The 18,890-nt window shown below is 48.5% G+C and overlaps 1 protein-coding gene across 1 annotated transcript in view; it reads right to left on the reverse strand.

Moving 5' to 3' along the window:
- Window positions 1–18,615, reverse strand: part of LOC119925748 (dual specificity protein phosphatase 13-like) — a 29,149-nt gene extending 10,534 nt beyond the window's left edge. The window contains exons 1-3 of the mRNA XM_038744161.1: window positions 18,553–18,615; window positions 3,428–3,613; window positions 2,545–2,765 (exon numbers count right to left, since the gene is read on the reverse strand). Of these exons, the coding sequence (XP_038600089.1) occupies window positions 2,545–2,765; window positions 3,428–3,612 (406 nt within the window). The 5' untranslated portion in view covers window position 3,613; window positions 18,553–18,615. The remainder of the gene's footprint in view (window positions 1–2,544; window positions 2,766–3,427; window positions 3,614–18,552) is intronic.
- Window positions 18,616–18,890: the final 275 nt, after the last annotated feature.

Consider the following 18,890-nt stretch of genomic DNA (forward strand, 5'->3'; position numbering starts at 1 on the left):
TACCCCCATCTTTCCTCCTTCCCTTCCCCACAGAACCTGTATATATGTATATATGTTTGTACGTATTTATTACTCTATGTGTTTATTTATTTTACCTGTACATATCTATTCTATTTATTTTATTTTGTTAGTATGTTTGGTTTTGTTCTCTGTCTCCCCCTTTTAGACTGTGAGCCCACTGTTGGGTAGGGACCGTCTCTATATGTTGCCAGCTTGTACTTCCCAAGCGCTTAGTACAGTGCTCTGCACACAGTAAGCGCTCAATAAATACGATTGATTGATTGATTGATGTGTATTTATAGCCATTAGCATGGGTGTCAAGGGTGGTGGCCTTTCCCCCATCCATTCCGTTGTCCTGTGAGAGTCAGAGGAAAGAGCTGATGGCCCACTGGTCTGACCCAGGGATGGCAGTACTTGGGCTCCCTGGTTCTCTGGGGGGTGAAGTTAGCACTCCGACCCTCAGGCCTCCCATTTTGTGGATCCTGCTCTAACTGTGATGCCAGGGTTTGGGCAGCAGGCAAACCTGGCACCACCATCCCAGCCCCTCTGGAGGTGATAGCAATGTGTTCCCCAGCCGGGTAAATATGCCATAACCCTCGCTCAGTGAGTTGTGAAGAGGTGGGAAAGCCTGGTAACAGGGACCCGGTAAGGACAGTGCCCAGAGGCCTTGGGTGGAAGAGATGGAGGAGGTGGGAGGGTAACAGAGATGGGATTGAGTCGCCTCTCGGGCTCTGCTTCTGGCTGTGAGGCCCACAGGGAATTTTGAGTGGGGGACACAGAGGATAATGTGGGAGAGAAGCACCCGCTGGTCTGGGCTGGATCTGATACAGTGGGTTTGCCCCAGGGGAGACAGCTGGGCCCGTTGGCTCCACTTCTCAGAGTTGCCCTCCACCTAACATAGAGACCTGAGTGAAAGCTGGCCAGGGAAGCATGCTCCAGACAGTCATTTTGAAGTGGATGATTCTATCGTTGCAATTTAAAAACACACACACACACACACACACACACACACACACACACACACATATATGTGTAATATATATATTATATATATATTGCACATATATATACACACACATATATATATATGTGTGTGTAATATATATATTAATATATATATTAATGTGTGTTGCCTGGGGCTTGAGCCCTCCTCCCTTGCTAGGATTCCAGGGATTTCCCCAGAAACAGATCCTCTAAATCAGAATTTTACCACCAGAATCCTGCTCCCCACATGGGCCAAACCCTCAGCCTGCTGCTCTCAGCTCTGTTTCCACCACTGCCTTGGGGCAGTGGAAACTCAAAGCCATTTAGCTTTGAGGTAAAGAGTCTGGAAGACTCAAGCTCAGTTCCCAGGAACCAGAGATTGCATTGGATTAGAGGGTTGGAAAGGGAATCTACTCATAGCGGGTGCTTAAATAATTGTGGTATTTGTTAAGCGCTTACTCTGTGCAAAGCACTGTACTAAGCACTGGGGTAGATTCAAGGTAATCAGGTCCCACATGGGGTTCACAGTCTAAGAAGAAGGAAGAACAGGTATAGAATCTGCATTTTGCAGATGAGGGGACTTAAGGCACAGGGAAGTTAAGTGACTTACCCAAGATCACTTTGGAGACAAGTGGCAAAGCCTGGATTAGAACTCAGGCCTTCTGACTCCCAGGGCGGTGCTCTTTAGCCTAGTGGCCCATATCTAAGTCTTCTGAGCTTGGCCAGACAACCTGGCAGAGAGGACTGAGCAGGCTGTGAATAATAATAATAATAATAATTTTGGTATTTGGTAAGTGCTTACTATGTGCTGAGCACTGTTCTAAGTGCTGGGAAGGATACAAGGTGATCAGGTTGTCCCACGTGGGGCTCACAATCTTCTTTCCCATTTTACAGATGAGGTAACTGAGGCGCAGAGAAGTGAAGTGACTTGTCCAAAGTCACACAGCTGACATGCGGCGGAGCCAGGATTTGAACCCATGACCTCTGACTCCCAAGCCCGGGCTCTTTCCACTGAGACACGCTGCTTCGGTAGGTCTCCCCTCCTTGCCCCAATTTGTTCTGAATTCTCCCGTCTGCCTGCCCTTGACCAATCGGCCCCAGAGATGGACATTCCTAGTAGGTGTTGTTTAATAATCAATCAATCAATCAATCAATCGTATTTATTGAGCGCTTACTATGTGCAGAGCACTGTACTAAGCGCTTGGGAAATACAAGTTGGCAACATATAGAGACAGTCCCTACCCAACAGTGGGCTCACAGTCTAAAAGGGGGGGGGGGGGAACAATAATAATAATAATAATAATAATAATAATGGCATTTGTTAAGCACTTACTATGTGCAAAGCACTGTTCTAAGCGCTGGGAAGGATACAAGGTGATCAGGTTGTCCCACGTGGGGCTTACAGTCGTAATCCCCATTTTACAGATGAGGTAACCGCGGCACAGAGAAGTTAAGTGACTTGCCCAAAGCCGCACAGCCGACAGGTGGTGGAGCCGGAATTAGAACCTCTGACCTCTGACCCCCAAGCCCGTGCTCTTTCCATCGAGCCACACCGCTTACCTCGCGAGGTGTTCAGCGCAGCGCGGATATAGCGAGCAGCGGGATGAAAGTAGGGGCTGAGGTCAAAATATGGGCTGTCGTCTGCTTCGATCCCGTAGTAATCCACAGCCATCTCCTGGTAATATCTGGGCCCTGTGTCTACGTGGTACCTGCCCGCCGCCACGTTCAAGATGTGGGTGATGCCCAGCTGAGAGAGCTTTCTTTTGTCCCTCGCAGTGTACCTGCCGGGAGAGCCACGGGTTTGAGGGGTGGGTAGGGCAAAGAAGGAAAAGTCAGCTGAGGTCGCGCTCAATTAATCCCTTTTTCCTTCCTCTCCTTTCTCTCCACCAGTCTTTACCCATCCCGTTGTTCAACTGAAGCCCAATTAGACAAATCCTTGGTTCCCCATGAAGTATTTGTCCTTGGGGTGGAAGAGGCTGTCTTCTGGGGAGGCCCCCCCATGACTTTCCTCCCCGCATCCTCCTCCTCCTCCTGGAGGAGCTCACCTCCTCCAGGAGGCCTTCCCAGACTGAGCCCCTTCCTTCCTCTCCCCCTCGTCCCCCTCTCCATCCCCCCATCTTACCTCCTTCCCTTCCCCACAGCACCTGTATATATGTATATATGTTTGTACATATTTATTACTCTATTTATTTATTTATTTTACTTGTACATATCTATTCTATTTATTTTATTTTGTTAGTATGTTTGGTTTTGTTCTCTGTCTCCCCCTTTTAGACTGTGAGCCCACTGTTGGGTAGGGACTGTCTCTATATGTTGCCAATTTGTACTTCCCAAGCGCTTAGTACAGTGCTCTGCACATAGTAAGCGCTCAATAAATATGATTGATTGATTGATCTCCCTAGCTTGTCCTCCCCGGAGAGCCATGGGCGCGCACGGTTCTTACGCATCTCCCAGGTAGAGTTTGGGCCACACTTCGTTGACGTGGCCCAGGGAGGATCTGTGTTCCAAAAGGAGTCGCTGCAGGTCAGCCAGGGTAGGGGTCTGGTAAGCATGGAGACACCGAATGCTGGCTCGGGGGATCCTGTGGATCTTGGGACGCCGGAGATCCTGCCTCTGTAACGAATCCATCCTGGAATGGAAAACGAGCGGGTGTATCCCCAAGGTGCCCGAATTTCCCCCTCCAGTTGATAATAATAATCATGGTATTTGTTAAGCACTTACTATGTGCAAAGCACTGTTCGGATACAAGATGATCGGGTTGTCCCACGTGGGGCTCACCATCTTAATCCCCATTTTACAGATGAGGTAACTGAGGCACAGAGAAGTTAAGTGACTTACCCAAAGTCACTCAGCTGACAACTGGCGGAGCCGGGATTTGAACCTGTGACCTCCGACTCCAAAGCCCGGGCTCTTTCCACTGAGCCACGCTGCTTCTCGATATAATGATGGCATTTGTTAAGCACTTACTATGTGCAAAGCACGGTTCTAAGCACTGGGGAGGATACAAGGTGGTTAAGTTGTCCCACGGGGGGCTCACAGTCTTCATCCCTTTTTACAGATGAGGGAACTGAGGCCCAAAGAAGTGAAGTGCCTTGCCCAAAGTCACACAGCTGACAAGTGGCGGAGTCGGGATTTGAACCCGTGACCTCTGACTCCCAAGCACGTGCTCTTTCTACTGAGCCACGCTGCTTCTCTAGCCAGAAGATCTGAGGGCAAATGTCCCAGTGCTGGCGGGGAATCGTCTTTCTCAATATGGGCCATGGGGCTTCCAGCTCACAAAGACTTTGCTCCTTGCTCCCCTGAGGCCTCACCCTCTTCCTGAATGGTTGAGTCACATTCACCATTTCCTACTATCATCATCAATCGTATTTATTGAGCGCTTACTGTGTGCAGAGCACTGTACTAAGCGCTTGGGAAGTACAAGTTGGCAACATATAGAGATAGCCCCTACCCAATAAGTGGGCTCACGGTCTAAAAGACTACTAGTGAGCATTCCTCCAGTCACCACTGCTGTGGTGACTGCAACTGCCAACTCGTACTTCCCAAGCGCTTAGTACTGTGCTCTGCACACAGTAAGTGCTCAATAAATATGACTGATTGATTAATTGATTGCTGTTTGAGACTACAACTAACCAATCAATCAATTGAACACATTGAGCACTTACTGAGTGCAGATCCTTGTACTCTTGAAGCTTGAAAAGTACAATATGAAACAGTTCGTAGACACATTCCCTGCCCACAGTGAGCTTCCACTCTAGAGGACTAGTTGGGCATCCCCCTCTCCCCTAGAAGGATCTTTGACTGCCTGCCCAACTGAGGAAAGGAAGGAAGGACAGGGGAGATATTATTAGCCTTGTACTTCCCAAGCGCTTAGTACAGTGCTCTGCACACAGTAAGCGCTCAACAAATATGATTGAATGAAAATGCCCTAAACTCTTTCTCTAGGGATGAGTTTGCACTCCTGAGATTCCCAGCCAGGGTCACCAATTCCTGCAGATAAGAGTATCCAGGCCACCCCTCCCAGATCTTGAGCATGGACTACGTGGGAAGTATGAGGATCAATCACTCAATCGAGCAATTGCATTTTGATTTTTTTATGGTATCTACTAAGCGCTTACTATATGCCAGGCTCTATACTAAGCACTGGGGTCGATGTCAGTTTATCAGGTGGGACACAGTCCATGTCCCACATGGGGCTCACAGTCTTAGTCCCCATTTTACAGATGGGATCATTAGGGCACAGATAAGTTAAGTGACTTTCCCAAGGTCACGCAAAAGTAGAGTGGCTCAGTGGAAAGAGCACGGGCTTTGGAATCAGAGGTCATGGGTTCGAATCCCAGCTCTGCCAATTAGCTGTGTGACTTTGGGTAAGTCACTTGCCTTCTCTGTGCCTCAGGTCCCTCATCTGTACAACGGGGATGAAGACTGTGAGCACCCTGTGGGACAACCTGATCACCTTGTAACCTCCCCAGCGCTTAGAACAGTGCTTTGTACATAGTAAGCGCTTAGTAAATGCCATTAAAAAAAAGTGACAGAGGCAGGATTAGAACCCAGGTCCTTCTGATTCCCAGGCCCATGCTCTATCCACTAGGCCATGCTGCTTCTCTTCACTGAGTGGGCGAGCACAGTAGAGTTAGCAGACATGATCCCTGCCCTCAAGGAACATACAATTTATCCGGGGAGATGAACACTAAAATAAATGAGGGGAAGGAATGAGGGTATGGAGAGTCAACATCCTTACCTAGTCAGCCAGGGTCATTCTGTGTAACTGATCTGGCCCCCAGCCATGTGGCTACACCCCAAGGTTTTGTAGTGTTTAGCAATAAATAGAAACCAGTCCCTATCATCAATCAATGTTATTTATTGAGCATTTGCTGTGCAGAGCACTTTGGAGCTCAGTACAATAAGAGTTCCCCTCTCAGGATCGCGCCTGGAGGGTTTCCAGTACTCTACCAGTCTTGTCTATAATAATAATAATAATGATGGCATTTATTAAGCACTTACTATGTGCAAAGCACTGTTTTAAGCGCTGGGGCGAATACAAGGTGAGCAGGTTGTCCCACAGGGGGGCTCACAGTCTCAATCCCCATTTTACGGATAAGGGAACTGAGGCCCAGAGAAGTGAAGTGACTTGCCCAAAGTCACACAGCTGACAAGTGGCGGAGCTGGGATTTGAACCCATGACCTCTGACTCCAAAGCCCGGGCTCTTTCCACTGAGCCACGCTGCTTCTCCTAATGCAGGCTATGGGAGGGAGAGTCAAGCAGAAGCCTACCCATTCCATTCCTTGCTTGGGCAGTGGCTAGTGAGTGGAAGGCCATCTGCTACAGGTCAAAACTCACCTGAGCTGGGCAGCAGCGGCACAGGAGAGAGTCAAGTGTGGAGACTCAAGTTTACTGTACGGAAGAAGGCAATCGTATACCACATCCTTATTTTTTACCAAGAAAACTCTACCAGAAAGATTGCAGATGGAGGTGGGGCGTTCTGGGAGAGATGTGTTCACGTAGTCATTATGGGTCAGAGATGAATCGACAACATAAGACAAGACGAGAGGATAGAGTTGGTAGGCATGATCCCCGCTTTCAAGGAGCTTACCGTCTAGTGGGAGAAACAGATTCTGTAAGTCTCATGTGCGACCTGATTATCTGTATCTACCCCAGCGCTTGGTACAGTCCTTGGAATATAGTAAGTACTCAAGAAATACCACAATGATCATTAAAATAAATTACTGATAGGGGAGTATTAGGATATTAATCCAGAATATTAGGATATGTACGTAAATTCTGAAGGGCTGGGGTGAGATGAGTAACGGGGTTTAAGCTGTACAGACCCAAGTGCTTAGGTGAAGCTGAAGGTAGGAAAACGACAGATTATTCAGGGAAGTCTTCCTGGAGGAGATGTGATTTAATTAATTAGTAGTTCCTAAAGGGCCTCCCTTTTCCACCCTCAGCATCCAAACCAAAACTCCGTCTTCCCACCCACTGACTGATGAAAAGTTCCTTTCCCCAAATATGACATGGTACCAAGCAGCGTGGCTCAGTGGAAAAAAGAGCACGGGCTTTGGAGTCAGAGGTCATGGGTTCAAATCCCAGCTCTGCCAATTGTCAGCTGCGTGACTTTGGGCAAGTCACTTCACTTCTCTGTGCCTCAGTTACCTCATCTGTAAAATGGGGATGAAGACTGTGAGCCCCATGTGGGGCCGCCTGATCACCTTGTAACCTCCCCAGCGCTTAGAACAGTGCTTTGCACATAGTAAGTGCTTAATAAATGCCATCATTATTATTATTATTATTATTATTATTATCATGATCATGACCAGGCCCAGTCCTAGGGAAGCAGCATGGTTTAATGGAAAGAGCATGGGCTTGGGAGTCAGAGGTCATGAGTTCTAATCCCGGTTCCGCCGCTTGTCTGCTGTGTGACCTTGGGCAAGTCACTTAACTTCTCTGTGCCTCGGTTACCTCATCTGGTAAATGGGGATTGAGATTGTGAGCCCCACATGGGACAACCTGATTACCTTGTGTTTACCCCGGCGCTTAGAATAGTGCTTGGCATATAGTAAGCACTTAACAAATACCATTATTATTATTAGGCCTTACGGACCGTTCTCTTGGTCACAACCAAATGGGCCCTACTCCACTGAGCGGTTGCCATGACAGGAGAGACTTTTCAATAAGGGAGGGGTGGACAGGACTGACACTGCTGACCAGATGACCAGCTCCTCCAAAGCGGACTATGAGGAAAGTCTTTCCTCTCTCCTCTCCTGACCTGGCCCCTTCCGAGCTGGGCAGTTACCGCACCATAAACCTGGGTAGGCTGCCTGTCATTTAATGAAATTAGATCACTTGCGTCTCCAAATTGCCAACGCTAGAACAAAGTGGCTCAAAATTAATCTAAATGTGGCTCTAAAATTCTATTACATGGCTGACTAGTCACGGTGATACACTTTCAGCAGGGCAAGAACGAGACACAAATATTTTATCTGGCCAGAGAAGAGCCGGAGTGGGGTGGAGCTGCTTGTTCATCGCAGGCCAGAGTTCACCAAGGCCAGGCGAAGTCATTAGGGCCCGACGCCCCACTGCCACAGCCTTTCGGATAGGAGGTTTCCTTCCCCAAGCTTCTGGCTGCCTGGTTTCCCCAGTCCAAGCCCACCAGGAGCACATCTCCATCATCATTATCAATCGTATTTATTGAGCGCTTACTATGTGCAGAACACTGTACTAAGCACTAGGGAAGTACAAATTGGCAACATATAGAGACAGTCCCTACCCAACAGTGGGCTCACAGTCTAAAAGAAACTCAGAAATCTCCAGAAACTCAGAGGCTGGGGCTTCCATTCCACTTGTACCACTGGCACTATGGGACCTCAGACAAATCAATTGATGCTCTGGGCCTCTTTCCCTGGAAGTTAAACAGGGATGTTGGAACAACACTGTCACCAGAGGGTACAGTTCCTGCGGTGCTGAGTGCCGTTTCCGTCCAGAAACGAAGAATTGTGGGATGGGCCCTATCCCCACTTTGGTTTCACGTTTCTCTGCGGGTGCCCCTTCCTTCCTCCCTGGGATCTCCCCCTGGAGAGCAAATGTCCTGAGAGGGAGAGCAGAGGTGCAGAGAAAAAAGAGGGCAGGGGTGAATGGGCCCAGTAGCTGCAGGAGCCGAGAAAAGTGTCCTGGAGAGAAGGGCTAGAGTGAAATGGCAGCACTGACAGTGCTTACAGCCGCCCCCAGCCACGAGCAAGAGGAGCCAGGAGCCTGCTAACGGTCCCAGATCGCCTCTAATGAGGACTTTTGATTTCTCTGGCAGACCTGACTCAGAAGAAGTTGCTTAGTAACCCTTTCTGCATGGTCCCGAAGCTCCTCCCATTCTCTCCAGTCTCCCCACAGGGCCTGGATGGGTCAGGCAGCTGAGCACCTAGGATGCTCAGTGGGAATTAGGAGCCATTATGCTTGAATGGTTCGAACACAGAATAATAATAATAATAATAATAATGATAATGATAATAATAATAATAATAATGGCATTTATTAAGTGCTTACTATGTGCAAAGCTCTGTTCTAAGCACTGGGGAGGTTACAAGGTGATCAGGTTGTCCCACGGGGGGCTCACATTCTTAATCCCCATTTTATGGATGAAGTAACTGGGCCCAGAGAAGTTAAGTGACTTGCCCAAAGTCACACAGCTGACAAGTGGTGGAGTTGGGATTTGAACCCATGACCTCTGACTCCAAAGCCCATGCTCTTTCCACTGAGCCACGCTGCTTAGTGTGTGTGAAGCTTCACACTCAGCTGTTTGTCATTCATTCCTTTTTTGTCATTCATTCATTCAATCCTATTTAGTGAGCGCTTACTGTGTGCAGAGCACTGTACTAAGAGCTTGGGAGAGTACAACAATAAACAGACACATTCCCTGCCCAGATCAGTTGCCCCAGGGAAGGTCTGCTGAACTCCCAGCCAATCTGGGCCACCTACCTGCTGGGTTCAGTTGGGATGGAGTCAGTCAGGTCATTCATTCAATCGTATTTAGCATATTTATTGAGGGCTTACTGTGTGCAGAGCACTGTACTAAATTTTTAAATGCTTACTATGTGCCAAGCACTGTTCTAAGTGCTGAGGTAGTTACAAGGTAATCAGGTTGTCCCACGTGGGGCTCACAGTCTCAATCCCCATTTTACAGATGAGGTAACTGAGGCACAGAGAAGTGAAGTGAATTGCCCGAAGTCACACAGCTGCTAAGTGGTGGAGCCAGGATTAGAACCCACAACCTCTGACTCCCAAGCCCGGGCTCTTTCATTCATTCATTCATTCATTCATTCATTCAATCGTATTTATTGAGCACTTACTGTGTGCAGAGCACTGTACTAAGCACTTGGGAAGTACAAGTTGGCAACATATAGAGACGGTCCCTACCCAACAGTGGGCTCACAGTCTAGAAGGGGGAGACAGACAACAAAGCAAAACATATTAACAGAATAAAATAAATAGAATAGTAAATATGTACAAGTAAAATAAATAGAATAATAAATATGTATAAACATATATACAGGTGCTGTGGGGAGGGGAAGGAGGTAAGGTAGGGGGGTGGGGGGGAGAGGAAGGAGGGGTGCTCAGTCTGGGAAGGCTTCCTGGAGGAGGTGAGCTCTCAGTAGGGCTTTGAAGAGAGGAAGAGAGCTAGCTTGGAGGATGTGGGGAGGGAGGGCATTCCAGGCCAGGGGGAGGATGTGGGCTGGGGGTCGATGGCGGGACAGGTGAGAACGAGGCACAGTGAGGAGGTTAGCGACAGAGAAGTGGAGGGTGCGGGCTGGGCTGGAGAAGGGCTTAGTGGGCTTGCCACTAAGCCAAGCTGCTTCAGATCCCACTGGAGCTCCCTGTGTGCCAAGCATGTTGTATTGTACTCTCCCAAGGGCTTAGTACAGTGTTCTGCACACAGAAAGCACTCAATAAATACTACTGATTAAAGCAGGGCAGGCTAGAGGAATGTGGCAGTTGGAGCCTAGAGAAGCACTTCCCACCGACTACCTTGCAGCGGATGGGGCCTTACAGGACAAGTAAACCTGGGCCAGGTCATGAGCCTGGGGCCAAATACAGGATTGGGGGCCATGGGGAGGGGCAAGGGAGTGTGGTGCCTGAGAGGGTGAACCTGTCTTTATTTCCCCACCCCAAACAGCTTCCACAAAATAATAATAATAATAATGATGCTATTTGTTAAGTGCATACTAGGTGTCAAACACAGTTCTAAGCGCTGGGGGAGATACAAGGTAATCAGGTTGTCCCACGTGGGGCTCACAGTCTTAACCCCATTCTACAGATGAGGAAGCAGGGACAGAGAAGTGAAGTGACTTGCCTAAAGTCACCCAGCTGACAAATGGTGGAGCTGGGATTAGAACCCATGACCTCTAACTGCCGAGCCTGGGCTCTTTCCATTGAGCCACTCAAGAGGCTCAGGCCTCATTAGCCACTCCAGTCCATGGGCATTCAAGTTAAGAACACTGCTCCTGTTGCCACCCACCCTCCTCTGCTAGAGGGGCCCTGGTGAAGCCAGTCTAGATGTCCCTTCTAGGCTGTGAACCCGTTGTTGGGTAGGGACTGTCTCTCTTTGTTTCCGATTTGTACTTCTCAAGCATTTAGCACAGTGCTCTGCACCCAGTAAGCGTTCAATAAATACAATTGAAGGAATGAATGATTAACTGAAGCTCAGGGAAGGCCAATTTGTAGGCACCTCTATCCCTTCCATCTCCTCCCCACAACCATAGCCTGGGCTGGGAGGGAGACAGGCAGGAGTGGAGAACAGTAAGTGCCCAAATCCCTCCTTGCCCAGGAGCTTACAGGCCAGGGGCAGGCCTAGAATGACCCTGGGCTAACTGGCCAAGATGACTGTCTGCCCAGCTTTGAACCCCTCCCACCACCCCCGCTACAGACCTAAACCCTACTGCCGGCTGTGTCAGAGTGGCGCCAAGGACCTTTAGGCTCGCTGGGCTTGAAAGGTGAGATCCTGGGCACTCCTTGGGATGTGCAAGTTATCCAAAGAGCCAACTGGGTGTAAGGAAATCTGCCCGGCAGCTGGAGGCTGCCATCTGAAGATCAGCGCCAAATTTAGTTCAGGTCTGGAGACGGGGAACTTAGTACCGCGGGCTGCGGATGGACTTTCTTTTTTATGGTATTTGTTAAGTGCTTACTATGTGCCAAGCACTGTAGGAAGCATTGGGTAACCATTGGCTAACCAGATTGGACACAGTTCATGTCCCATATGGGGTTCACAGTATTAATCCCCATTTTACAGATGAGGGAACTGAGGCACAGAGAAGTGAAGTGATTTGGCCCAAAGGGTTCCTTGGTGGGTCTGTGTCAGGGACTCACCCACCCTGCCAGGGCCCTACAGCCTATATGTGTCTTTTAGACTGTGAGCCCACTGTTGGGTAGGGACTGTCTCTATATGTTGCCAATTTGTACTTCCCAAGCGCTTAGTACAGTGCTCTGCACATAGTAAACTCTCAATAAATACGATTGATGATGATGTGCCAAGGTGAAACCTTGAGAATGGGTGAAGGGGGTGGGCATTGGGGGGGACTCACAGGAAGGACAGGCTTGGAGGAGTTTACTGGTTGGAAATCCCAATGGAGGACTCCAGGCCTGCTCAGAAAGCCTGTATTATTATTATTATTAATTATTATTATTATTATTATTATTATTACATTTGTTAAGTCCTTACTATGTGCCAAGCATCATACTAAGCACTGGAAAAGATACAGGATAATCAGGCCAAGACAATAAAAGGAATTAGCTCCTTTTGGCTCAGCTTGGATGCTCTCAGGTCTTGCCAAGCTGACCACCTTGACCACCTGAAGCATTATGGTGCTTCAGAGAAGCAGCCTGGCTCAGTGGAAAGAGCATGGGTTTTGGAGTCAGAGGTCAGGGGTTCAAATCCCGGCTCCGCCAATTGTCAACTGTGTGACTTTGGGCAAGTCACTTAACTTCTCAGGCCCTCAGTTACATCATCTGTAAAATGGGGATTAAGACTGAGTCCCCCATGGGGCAACCTGATCACCTTGTAACCTCCCCAGTGCTTAGAACAGTGTTTTGCACATAGTAAGTGCTTAATAAATGCCATCAGAGCCCACTGTTGGGTAGGGACTGTCTCTATGTGTTGCCAATTTGTACTTCCCAAGCGCTTAGTACAGTGCTCTGCACATAGTAAGCGCTCAATAAATACGATTGATTGATTGATTGATTGATTATTTTTTATTATTATGGCTTAGTGGGAAGAGCACAAGCCTGGAAGTTGGAGGACCTGGGTACTAATCCTGGCTCTGCCAATTACTTGCTATGTGACTTTCAGCAAGTGGCTTAACTTCTCTGTGCCTCAGTTCTCCTCTTCTCCCTCCTACTTAGACTGTGAGCACAATGTGGGGCAGGGACTATGTCCAACCTAATTAACTTATATCCACCTCAAGGTTTAGAACAGTTCTCCTCTTCTCCCTCCTACTTAGACTGTGAGCACAATGTGGGGCAGGGACTATGTCCAACCTAATTAACTTATATCCACCTCAAGGTTTAGAACAGTGTTGGACACTTAGCAAGCGCTTAACAAATACCATTAAAAAAAAAAAGCTGGATATCCGAAACAGTAGATGCTTCTTCTCCCCCAGCTTGAAACCCCTGGGGCAACAGGACCACCCCCATGTCCCCGGTGGAGTTGGCATCTTTTCTGGGCTCTGCCCCTGGGCTCTGGAGAACAAGAAGCCAAAGTTCAGAGCATAAACATAAGCCAAACTGTGCCCTCAGAGCACAATCCTCTTTGAGCCGGAAAGGGCTTGTTGGAAGTCCTTGAGGGCCCAGTCCCAAACATAGTATAGGAGGCAACATGGCCTAGTGGAAAGAGCATGAGAGTCAGAAGACCTGATTTTTAATTCATTAATTCATTCAATCGTATTTATTGAGCACTTACTCTGTGTGGAGCACTGAACTAAGCACTTGGGAAGTACAAGTCGGCAACATATAAAGACGGTTCCTGCCCAACAACGGGCTCACAGTCTAGAAGGGGGAGACAGACAACAAAACAAAACAAGTAGACAGGTGTCAATACCATCAGAATAAATTATAGCTATATATGCATGATTAATAAAAATAGATAACAAAAATATAAATTAAAATAAAAAAGATTTTTAATGCTGGCTCCGCCACTTTCCTGTATGTGGCCTTGGGCAAATCACTTAACTTCTGTATGCCTCAGTTTTTTTATCTGTAAAATAGAGTTAAATGTCTCCTACGTAAAGACTGTGAGTCCCATGTGGGACAGGGATTGTGTCTGACCCGATTATCTTGTATCTGCCCCAATGCTTAGTATAGAGTACTAAATTCTCAGATTAAGCCTTTAACAAATAATGCTCTTATTATTCTGAGGCCACGGTGCTGGTCCTGGGAAGTCCATAAATCCCATGGCAGCTTTGGGATTCACATATCCATGGACTTAGGAGGACTTTGGAGGATGTTTCAGAGGCAGATGTCCTGGCGGAGATCTGGACTGTAGCTAATCTGGCCCTGGGTCCTATTAATCCGCACAATGGCTCTATGAATAAAGGAGGGGTTACTTCTTGTCGTGAGTGGGAAACGGACACAAGTCAAGGGACCTGTCCATGGTCACATAATAAGCCAGCAACAGGGTTGGTAGAAACTGACCTCTTTCCACACACTGGCCTCTATCCACCGACCAATATCCAACCACTGGCTTCTATCCACTGACCTCTATCCACCCACTGGCCCATCCACTGCCTCTTTGAGGGCTCGGAGAATGTTCTGGTGTCTCAGGCCGAGCCCCATGGGAGAACAGTTCGGCCTGTAAAGGGCCTTCAAAACTTCCACCGATTTCATTCAGACCAGCTCGGGGTTGGGACCGGACATTCCTGATTTCTCCCAGGATGGTCCCAGCCAAGGGAAGTTTTCTAGCACTTACCCTAGCCCGGAACCTCAGGGATGGGGAGGGTAGCAGGTTCAGGCCGGGCTCTGAAGCAGAATGACGGTTTCAGATTCCACCGGAGAACCCGGGCTCTGTGAAGCATCTATAATTCCAAAGCCGTGGAGTCTAGGGCCAGTGAATCTGGCAGGGTGAAAGGCAGGGAAAGGGGTCTTTGAGGGGCCCTGCCCAGGATCTGAAGGACTCAACGAAGTTAAAAAGCCACAAATGTAGAAACGTACAGAAAAATTCAGCCGCCCATACCCCTTCCAGCCAGGAGCAGGTCCTTGCCAGGGAATAGTGCCTTCTCAGGCTTAGGCCAAGCCGGCCTATCTCTAGGCCTCCATTTCAAACTCTTTAGTAGCATGGGTAAGGCCCATCTTGCTCCATTTCTGAGTCAGACGTGCATCTCTGCTGGCTTTGCTTCCTCTGTTTTGAATCCCCTGCAACTTTTCCCTCAGATGGAAAACAGGGTAAGTCCACCCCCTTGTGGATTAGCAGGCCCTTACGGTAGTCTGGTCCCTTGCAGCTATGTTGAGGTGGCAGATTGGAAAAACAAGAATCAAACAGGGAATGGAGAGAGAGAGAGAAGCCCTGGCTAGCCGCTACCTGAGGAAAAATTGCAAGTGAAATCAGTGTTTCAGGTAGTGGGTGGGAACCCGCACCCTCCGCTCCTCTGCCGCTAATCTCCTCACCGTACCTCGTTCTCGCCTGGCCTGCCATCGACCCCCGGCCCACATCATTCCCCAGGCCTGGAATGCCCTCCCTCTGCCCATCCGCCAAGCTAGCTCTCTTCCTCCCTTCAAGGCCCTACTGAGAGCTCACCTCCTCCAGGAGGCCTTCCCAGACTGAGCCCCTTCCTTCCCCTCCCCCTTGTCCCCCTCTCCATCCCCCCATCTTACCTCCTTCCCTTCACCACAGCACCTGTATATATGTATATATGTTTGTACAGATTTATTACTCTATTTATTTATTTATTTTACCTCTACATATCTATTCTATTTATTTTATTTTGTTGTATGTGTGGTTTTGTTCTCTGTCTCCCCCTTTTAGACTGTGAGCCCACTGTTGGGTAGGGACTGTCTCTATATGTTGCCAACTTGTACTTCCCAAGCGCTTAGTACAGTGCTCTGCACACAGTAAGCGCTCAATAAATACGATTGATTGATTGATTGAAGGGGGAAATGAAGCCCGGGAGCCCCTCTGCCTTCCCTCTAGCTTCTGCTCACTTCCTCAACGTTGCTCTGACTGCCAAGCCAGGCCAAGGAGGAGCCAGGAGGAGGAGGCAGTGTCTCCTGGAGCCCAGGGTGAGGAGTTCTGTGAGGCTAAAGGTGAGGCTGGCTGCCTCCGGGAGTGAGTGGGGACATTCCTGGCGGGAAGTGTGTATTCTAGAGAAGCAGTGTGGCCCATTGTCTAGAGCATGGGCCTCGGAGACTGAAGAACCTGGGTTCTAATTCCTGCTCTGCCATCTGTCAGCTGTGTGTCCTTGGGCAAGTCACTTAGCTTCTCTGTGCCTCATCTGTAAAATGGGGATTATCAATATATGAGCCCCATGTGGGACATAGACTGATTTGCTTGGATCTACCCCGTTGCTTAACAAAAGCCATTTTTAAAAATCTCAGAAAAGAGAGAAAAGAATGAGGATGGGAGAGACCTTTCATTTGTGGGCATTTCTTTGGTCCTTGCTTTCAAGCTAAATAAAACTACCCAGCTAATCGCAGACTTTTTGGAGTGATGTGATCTCAGCAGAGGCTGAGAGTCAGAACAATTAGTTTGCACACAGTAGATACTCAATAAAACATATTGATTGACTGATTGAAGTCCCAACTCTGACATAGTTGCACTCTGATACTTTGGACAAGTAATAATAATAACTGTGGTGTTTGTTAGGCCCTTATTAATAAAAAAGTAATTGTGGGGTTTGTTAAGTGCTTACTATGTGCCAGGCACTATGCTAAATGCTGGGGTAGATAAAAACTAATCAGATTGGACACAGTCCATGTCCCTCATGGGGCTCACACTCTTAATCACCATTTTACCCATGAGGTTACTGAGGCACAGAGAAGTAAAGTGACTTGCCTAAAGTCACACAGCAGACGAGTGGCGGAACCAGGATTAGAACCTAGATTCTTCTGACTCCCAGGGCCATGATCTAACAACTAGGCCATGTGGCTTCTCTCTACTGTGTGCCAAGCCCTGTGCTAAGTGCTGGTATTGCTACAAGATAAAAATTGTAGTGTTTGTAAAGTGCTTACTATGTGCCAGGCACTGTTCTAAGCACTGGGGTGGATACAAGCGAATTCAGTTGGACCCAGTCCCTGTCCCATTTGGGGCTCACAGTCTTAATTCCCATGCTACAGATGAGGTAATTGAAGCACAGAGAAGTAAAGTGACTTGCCCAAGTTCATACGGCAGACAAGTGGTGGAGATAGGATTAAAACCTAGTTCCTTCTGAGTCCCAGGCCCATGTTTCTATCCACCAGGCCACACTGCTTCTCATTAATAAACAGGCCAGACACAGTCCCTGCCCCACATGGGGCTCACAGTCTTAGGAGGGAAAACAGGTTTTCAATCATCCATTTTACAGATGAGGTAACTGAGACTCAAAGAGGTTAAGTGATTTGCCCAAGGTCATACAGTAGACAAGTGGTAGAGCTGGGATTAGAACCCGGATCCTTTAACTCCCAGGCCCATGGTTTTGCCACTAGACCCCATCACATTACTCAATGTCACTGGCCTTCAGTTCATCTTCCCAGGAGGTAGAAGATGAGAGAAAACAGTAAAGGCAAAGCATCCTCTCAACATGTGCATCCCTGTTCTCCTTGAGGCCACACTCTGGTCCCAGCCTCATCCTGAAACTCCTCAGCTGCTCCTCTTTCCTCTGTCTCTCTCATTCCTTTCCTTGAAGAACCCCCAGCATAAGCAGCGTGGCTCAGTGGAAGGAGCCCGGGCTTTGGAGTCAGAGGTCAGGGGTTCAAATCCCAGCACCGCCAATTGTCAGCTGTGTGACTTTGGGCAAGTCACTTAACTTCTCTGGGCCTCAGTTACCTCATCTGTAAAATGAGGATTAAGACTGTGAGCCCCCTGTGGGATGACCTGATCACCTTGTAATCTCCCCAGCACTTAGAACAGTGCTTTGCACATAGTAAGCGCTTAATAAATGCCATCATCATCATCATCATCATCATCATCATCCTTCCCTTCCAACAGGCTGCCTGCCCTAGTACTTCCTTTCCTCCCTTCCTTGTCTCTGTGCTTGATCTTCTGAACTTGAGAACAGTTTGGAAAGAATGAGGCCATCAACCACAAGCCAGCAGCCCCAGAGACCAGGTGGGGGTCTGGGGAGGGGATAAAAGGTCAGTGGGGTGTTGGGCTGAGAGGCAGGGCCATGACCGTTGGGCAGGAAACTCCAAAACACCCTGACTTCTGTTCAAGGGCAAACTTCCATGATGCCAGGCCATCAGGCAGACTTTATAAAGGTGGGGACTTCTGGGGGTTAGTAACATCATCACTGGAGGGGAAGAGTTAAGGGTATCCTAGGGAGATCTAGATTAGTTATCCACTGGCATCGGTAACTTTGCCCTTGAAAAGTGTGTGTTGCCCTGTAGGTCCCCAAATGCCCTCCGAGGCAACCCAACCTTGCCTCTTTGGTGCTCTTTCCAACCAGGTTGAGGGATCTGAGTTCTCCCCTCCCTGGTTTCCACCAAAGTACAGGGGAGATGCAGGAACTCAGCCCCCAAGAAAGGGACTCGGTGATCAAGGCCTGAGTCTACCTTCAGCAGCTGAGAGGAAGAATTGGAGCCACGGGGAAAGAAGCGGCATGGCCTAATGGAAAGAGCACAGGTCTGGGAGTAAGAGGACCTGGGTTCTAATCCCAGCTCTACCATTTTGTCTGCCTTGTGACCTTGGGCAAGTCATTTTGCTTCTCTGTGCCTCAGTTTCCTCATCTGTAAAATGAGGATGAAGAGTGTGAGCCCCATGTGAAATGGGGACTGTGTCCAACCTGATTATCTTGTCTCTATCCTAGTGCTTAGTACAGTGCCTGGCACATAGTAAGCACTTAACAAATAGCACAATTATTTTTATTATTATTATCATTAGAAGAGGTAGCAGCTCCTCTTACCTGCAGAAGAAATGGAGACACAATGTCCCTTTCCCATATCCAACCAGGATACCCAGGGTCTGGGTGCTGATGTCTTGAACTCCTGGAGGGTAGGGATCATGTCTACTCACTCTATTGTCCTCTCCCAAGCACTCAGTGCTATGCTCTGTCTGCAGAGAATAAGCACTCAGATAATAGTGCAGCCATATTCTAGCAACTCCCTCCCCAGCTCCTCTCTCTGCAGCCTCCCTCTAGCATGAAGAAATCTCCCGTTTCACCTTTACCCGGTCCTCAGCATGGATCCCCTCAAATCATGCCAGGGCATCTACCCACTCCGAGCTGCCTCTGACCGCTCTCCT

This window comes from Tachyglossus aculeatus, chromosome 3, assembly GCF_015852505.1.
Source record: "Tachyglossus aculeatus isolate mTacAcu1 chromosome 3, mTacAcu1.pri, whole genome shotgun sequence".
In the NCBI taxonomy this organism is placed as follows: domain Eukaryota; kingdom Metazoa; phylum Chordata; class Mammalia; order Monotremata; family Tachyglossidae; genus Tachyglossus; species Tachyglossus aculeatus.